The sequence below is a fragment of the Galeopterus variegatus genome, unplaced genomic scaffold (genome assembly GCF_000696425.1).
Source record: "Galeopterus variegatus unplaced genomic scaffold, G_variegatus-3.0.2 Scaffold9781, whole genome shotgun sequence".
Classification (NCBI taxonomy): domain Eukaryota; kingdom Metazoa; phylum Chordata; class Mammalia; order Dermoptera; family Cynocephalidae; genus Galeopterus; species Galeopterus variegatus.
Genome location: NW_007735892.1, coordinates 22,283 through 29,702, shown reverse-complemented (window position 1 = coordinate 29,702; position 7,420 = coordinate 22,283). Strand labels below are relative to the sequence as shown.

Genomic DNA, 7,420 nt, shown 5'->3' with positions numbered 1-7,420 from the left:
AGGAGCGCCGCCGCGCTCCCAAGCGGCGCACTGTAGCAGTGCGCCACCAGGCTGGCCCCCTATGCTAGCCTTTACTGTTTAGGACTTATTCCATTATCTAATAACTTTGTTTTAAAGTATTAAAAAAATGACTAGCCAAAGGACAGGGAGTAATGCAATTCCAGCACTTCACAAATACAAAATGGCATTTGGCCTGTTTCTCTTCCCCTAAGCAGGAGAACTTCTTGGCAGTAGACTAAATAAAAGAATAGTTCCAACATAAGCTATCTCACTTAATTTCTTCTAAACATACTTTTCTTTTTTCGTAATGCTATGTATAGCCTACTATCAAAAGAATAACTAATAAACACTCATTATAATTGAAATAGTAGCAAAGCATGCAAAAAAAAAAAAGAAACATAAAAAGCTAGACTACCCCAGAGGAAAACATCCAATTCCCAAAGCAAGCACACAGGAAAGCTAGAGCTTAAAAATAACAACAACAATAATAATAGTCACCCCATCAAAGTAGTTCCAAAAAATAATTAGAAAACTGCACTTGAGGAAACCCAATGAAAAAAAAATTGCACATTAGGAGAATATAAGCATCCCAGAGCCAGCAGGATAGTTACAAAATGTTACACTTATACAAAAACCAAATCATTGCATAAAGTTAGAGAGGCCAGAGACACAGTGAGGCCACCAAAGAGCATGCTTCCAAAACTTCTGTTTCATTCATGTTCATCTTTTTGGGTTCTTCAGGCAGAAAGTGAATTCATTAATTTTCCCCAGGAACAGGGAAAACAAAATAGTAGCAATGAGAGCAATCAGAGCAAAGAACAAAGCTCTAAAGTCCAAATAAATGTGAATCAACCCCAACACTTTTGGCATATGATCATTCACAGAAGACAGACTTGTTCAGTATGAAGACTCTCCGGGAATATGCTAACATCATTCAGATAAGAAGGCAAGATCCAATTACAGATCATAACTCTTGCAGCATATTAATGTTTCTCAGCTTCTAAGAAAAACTGTGTTCCAAAGCCTTCATTGCCAGGTAGAGTTCAAAGTGCCGCTTTATATATAGAAACCTGATTATAGAACATGAATATCTATACAACAAGAAAGCTCCTCAAACCTTGACTAATCTGAAATTTCCCTTCTCTTTTTGGGCAGTCAAGAATGTCAATCAGCCTACTCTTTAATGGACAACAATTTCCAGTTATTTCACAAGATAGCATCTAAAACTGTATAACCAATGGTTGATAAATGGCGTTAAGGAAAGAGTAAGAAGAGAATCAAGAAAACCAGTTCAAGATCTGGCACCACCAAAAACTTGTTATTTGATCTAGGCAGGCTACTTATCTATACTCAGTTTACTCATTTGTCAAATAATACTCCCTTAACAGGGTTTTTCTGAGAAAAACAGGACAGAATATATACATCAAAGTCCTTGAAAGAGCAAAACACACACTATAATAGATTATATTGTTAGCAAAATCAAAATTCTAAAATCAATTCCTTGATGTAATACTTCCTTTTGGTACCTGGAGTTGAAAATTCTATTAGTTTCTATCATAAAACATATCATATACAAAAGTATACAAAATGTGTATATATAGCTAAAAGAATAGTAATTCTTAATGGACCCTGATACATACCACTCACCTTAAGAAACAGAACATTACTGATACTTTGGATGCTCCCATGTGCCTGTTCTATCATCTTTCTTTTCACCTGCTCCAGACTATTCAAAATGTTGTGCTAATTGCTTCCTTGCTTTTATTTATAGTATTGTCACATTTATATATATATATATCTCCAAACTATCTTTCAATTGATTCATCTTCCTTTCCTTTCTTGCATCTACCCATCCTGTTTTTTGAACCTTATATATATATGAAATATGCTATATATACTTGTCCTTCACTTTTACATTATATTTCTCAGAGGAGTTCCTTGACACTATCATCTAATTTTCACATAATCCCTAAAGTTAAAGGAACGTGTTGTGCTAATTGCTTCCTTGCTTTTATTTATAGTATTGTCACATTTATATATATATATATATCTCTCCAAACTATCTTTCAATTGATTCATCTTCCTTTCCTTTCTTGCATCCACCCATCCTGTTTTTTGAACCTTATATATATATGAAATATGCTATATATACTTGTCCTTCACTTTTACATTATATTTCTCAGAGCAGTTCCTTGACACTATCATCTAATTTTCACATAATCCCTAAAGTTAAAGGACCTTATTACACCCATTTAAAACATAAAATTGTGGTACAGTGCAGCTAGCAACTTGCCGCATTATGAGAGAACAATGGACAAATCTTTCTACAGTAAAAGTAAACAAACCAATGACTGTCTCAGAGCTTTATAAAACATTTATATTTTTAGCTTCAATTAAAACAAAAACATTTCTCTAGTGTTGGGGGCACAATTCAGTTAATATTTTTATACTGACTTTACATAGCTGGTATTTTTTGCTTTCATATTAAGGGGGAAGGTACATTAAAGAGCCCTGATGATGAAAAATCCCTAAACAATATTTGAATATTTCCTTAAAAGGAAAACAAGAGTAAATTACATAAAGAATATCAAGAGAAGATTTATCTTTCTTTTAGGAGATGGACTATTAGGAAACAGTCATATTATGGAACATTCTAATTAAAGAAGATGGCTCCTAGAATAGGTAGTTTGACACTGATCGATCCAAAGATTTCATTCACCTGAGCAAGTGGTGGAAGAATCTCCTTGCATATTTGCTGATTTGGTCTCTATATTCCAATATAGTTGTATCCAGAAGTGGTCTTGTTGGAGCATAGAAGGTTCCAAGGCTTGCCTCAAGCTGTGCTGTGGAATTCAAACATAGCAGCACTAAAACAAGTGAAACTCCTTTAATTACAACAGAATACTCATGTTTGCAGTCATTCAGGTTTTGCAAACTTGGATGAAATGTGAGCTTGTTGCAGGAAAGATGAAATTAAAATATGACAGCTGGTACAAAAACAAACCTGTGTATAAACTTTCACTTAAGGCAAAGCTGACAATGACTCCAAGCAACAAAAAGCTGTCAAAACTGAAGAAATCCATAATGAACCAACCTCTCACCACAAATGGGTAATTAAAACAGTGACTCATCAAAGCAACACAGTTTGAACTAGTATTTCCAGTAAAATCAACTCACAGTGTGCTCAACATTTACTCTCTTTAGCTGAAAGAAGAAAACTAACCTTTTTGCGTTAGGAATTGAAATCAGTAGAGTAGAAATATTTTTTAAAATAATACTAATAAAAATAGGCTTATTGGAATAAGAATATCTCTGTTACAATTTTAAGAGAACAGTGAAAGTCCTTATACCTTCCCTAAATCCTGCCGTAAACAAGATTCTTGGTTTTGTCTGAATGTGAAAGCTAACACCACTAGAGGGAAGGAAGAGGATTGAAGAGCAGATTTTGCTAAACTAGAGGGCTAGCGATTAGGTGAAAAGGCACGTTTTGACTATTTCACAATTTTACCAAGACATGGCTATGGGGCTATGTTTCTTCCCAGAAATACCTGGAAGTTAAGTAGTTACCTTAATGGTGAAAGTAAAAGTATGTATGAGAACACTACAGTTCACAGTAAAACTTCCGTGATTTTTATGCTAGCACTGGGTTGAATAAACGATTCCTTATTTAGCAAAACACTTTAGTTTTAGGCATATTTGAGTTTGAAAGTATTAAGTATCTCATCAGAGTAATTGCTATGGACTTGGCTACGCTGTTAGTAATTTCTTATTATAATCTCAAATCCAGACAGTAAAGTAAGATGAACTTTACAGGTATTTTCTTTCAAAGCAGCAGTCAATTTAGATTAAAATTGAATACAGCAATGCTATTGTGAAAACAAGCCAGATTCTCTTGCCATTGCTTGTTTTCTTGACAGCATGTTCTGTACATCTGAAATGTTTGAACCTACATGGAATACTCATAACTCCTAGCACAGTTATAGATTCATTAGATAGCCCAGCTTGATGTTTAAGACAGAAATGAAGATCTCTACGATAACCACAACATGGCTACAAATAAAAGAGCTCACTGGGTTCCACTAATAAAAGGGAAACAAATTACCATGTCCAATTTGTTAGATTCAGCTAGAATAAATCTCAACAGAGAAGAATTCTGAATGTTTTAGAAATGTGTTTTGCAGTTACTTGGGGGGCGGAAATGCACATACCTACTTAAAATGTACATATTCTGATAACCCAGCATCATGCAAGCATTTTATTTTAATAGCCTAATATCATACAAGTTTTTTATTTCCCTATCTCCCCAGTATGGTTCCTTGAAAATATCCTTAATTAAGGTAAGAATCTGATAATACCCATTTGTGTATTCCCTAGTAATTTTTCTTACAACACAGTAGTATTACAAAAAAAATTCACTTAGTGCTGAGTGAGAGTTAATATTTTATCTTTTCCATATTTCTTCTTTAACTGTAAATTTAGGATCTCTTGCATAGATTGTGTGTATCATAATAGGCTTTCTTTAGCAACTCTACTTTTACATATATATTTTTTAGTATGTACCCAATCTTGAGAGTGTATCAATATGAAGAAATACCATAATTACTTTACTTGAGATAAATCTGCAGGCAGAAATATTACAGTAATACCTAAAATCCTGGAGTTATACTCTTCTTTTTTTTTTTTTTAACTAATATTCATGAAGTACCTACTGTGGGCCAAGCACTGTAGTAGGTATTTTCTCATTGAAGGAATACTGGAGTCTTTGTAGATGGATTTGTATTACCTCCAAAAAGCACATTCGATTAACATTAAATATTTATTGTGGGCCTTCTATGAGTTGGGCCACGACCCATGATACAGACTTCCTAGAGCAGCATGTTCTTCCTTATTATTCTTCTCTGAACTTACTAAAATGAAATTTACCTATAGAATTCTATCCAAACAACTTGTTTATTTTGGAAATGCAATAAAATGGAATGAGAAAATCTATAAAAATGCAAAGAAAATAGTAGGAAAGAAAAAGCTCTGCAGTAAGTAACTTTAGACATAATTTCCTCTTTTCCCTACCTTGTAAATTACCTAGACAGTTTCTCATTCATGAGTTCCTACCTTTAATGTCCATGATTACTAAAAAGATAGAAAATAAGGATGCAAATGCTAGAATGTTTTACATGCATTTTACATTAAGTAAATAAATAACTCAAAAAATACACTAGATAATGGGCAGATGTTAAGATTTATTTCATTATTATATGCGACATCTTTTTTCTCCACCTTTTTTTTTTTAACAGTGTCTTGCCTCTCTCTGGACAAAAAACATCTGTGATCCCAATGGGCAAAATTACTTACTGAGCAAAGGCAGGAAAACCCAAGCAAGCAGAAGGGGCAGTGGTGTTAAAACTACAAATCAGAAGAATGAAAACAGGTAGGAGCAGCCTTGGCTACAATTCTGACACAGACAAAAAAAAGTGAATGTTAAGAACTATGGTGTGGCCCGAGGACTTGGATGTGAGAAAAAAATTTTGATGTCTAATGTGAGAGAGGAATAAGGACCCTTATTAGGGCTCTCTGTCTACCAGATCCCAAAGAGCATATGAAATTTCTGATCAAAGTTTGAAATCTGAGCATATTCAACACATGAGCTTAGACTGAATTATACAATGACTGCATTGTGAGTGCCAACATAAGCATACACAGAAAATTTGTCTTTATGTTGACAAATACTGTACAGTAAATACCATGTAGGAGCGATTATTTGATACATGATCATTTCAGTCTTAATAGGGCATTAACATTTTTGTCTTTTACTCTCCAAAAACATAACTCAAAAACATCCTCAAAAAATAACTGACTCAGTGACATGTACTTCGTGTATTTACTAAAGCCATTTATGAAAATATATTTTAAGTCTGACCTTCTCTCTCTGGAGTGAGCTTTTGTCTAAGAAGATGGTTTGCAATAGCACTCATGCTGATAAAGCACTGGTGGCCCAGAGTGTCCCAGTTCATGCCACTCAGGATGTTTATTGCCTCATAGATCTCATCATAGTGAATGTACTGGAAGATGATGTCTACCAGGCCCAGCTGTCCTCGAGTGAAGACACCTGTCACAAAACATGTAAACCCAGGTGAATCTTTCAAAATAAAAACTAGAGTAACAAAAACAGAGTTCATTTTTCCATAAAGAAAAGAAAAAAAAATAGTCATTTCTTGGATAAGTGCTAGAAATGTGGGATTGATCCTTTTTTCAACTAATATTTGTTATAAAAGACCTTGGGACAACATAAAACACATGTGTTTATCCTTTCAAAATGAAAGAAAATCCACTTTTAATCTTAGAAGACCAGGAACATAAAACCAAGGCTGGGGGAGAAGCATTCTGATATGGTTCTATTTTACTGTCTTTAAATATGGTTGATCTCATTTGAAACTATTTCTGTGTATTAAATGACAATAAGTACTAAGGCTTTTAAGCAGATTTTTTTGTTTGTTTTGTTTTGAATTTTAATCTTTTAAAAATGGCTGTCTGTAAAATCTTTTCTTCAGCTAATTTTACTTATTTGAGCAAGTCTACAAAAACTTCTTAGTACAAATAATCATAAAACTAAGTGAGAAAATGTATATGAAATGACTTTGTAATTTATAAAGTATTATAAAATATTATAGCAATTCTTTTTATTACTATCATCACCATCACCATCATCATTTAACTGGAATAGTTACAGGTTTCAGAATTTTAAAAAAATATATTAGTTTATGAGAAAGATGCTGAAATTTTTCATAGTCCCATCGAAATAAAAACTTGTGCTATATTTAACAGGACTCAACTTGATAGGGAATCTGGGGAATTGCCCTGACTATACTAAGCAGTAAAACTTTACTTTTCATTTTATGTTGGTAGAATCAAAGAATGTGACTGTCCAAAGGCCTTCATGAGCCTGCAGTCAAGCATTGCAAGTCCTCATAAATCAGGGTGGTTCCTTGGCAGTAGACACTAACGCACAGAAAATTTGCAGTAAACTGAAAATGTCTAAAATTTGTTGACTCTATACACTAAGCAACATTTCTACTGGTGGTGAGAGAAAGAACTGATCTGTTGAGAAGAAAAGCTAACATATAATCATAATCAATTAGTTCAAAGACAACAAAGAGAAAATCTTAAAAAAAAATTATAGGAAAAAAACACACAGGATGTGCCACAAAACAAAGATATGAATGAATGCAGATTTTGCATCTGAAATTATGCAAACCAGAAAACAAAACGAAGACACATTTAAAGTGCTAAGAAAGAAAAAAATTAATTAACCTAGAATTCTATAGGGTCAAAAATTCATGAAGAAACATAACAATCCTTAAATGTACCTAATAACAAATCTCTAAAATACTAAAGCAAAAACTGACAGAACTAAAAGAAGAAAAAG

At 33.4% G+C, this 7,420-nt stretch overlaps 1 protein-coding gene across 1 annotated transcript in view; it reads right to left on the bottom strand.

Moving 5' to 3' along the window:
- LOC103609567 (WD repeat-containing and planar cell polarity effector protein fritz homolog) overlaps positions 1-6,085 on the bottom strand; it is a 47,263-nt gene extending 41,178 nt beyond the window's left edge. The window contains exons 1-2 of the mRNA XM_008593872.1: positions 5,915-6,085; positions 2,720-2,843 (exon numbers count right to left, since the gene is read on the bottom strand). Coding sequence (XP_008592094.1) covers positions 2,720-2,843; positions 5,915-6,008 — 218 coding nt within the window. The 5' untranslated portion in view covers positions 6,009-6,085. The remainder of the gene's footprint in view (positions 1-2,719; positions 2,844-5,914) is intronic.
- Between the last annotated feature and the right edge of the window lie 1,335 nt (positions 6,086-7,420).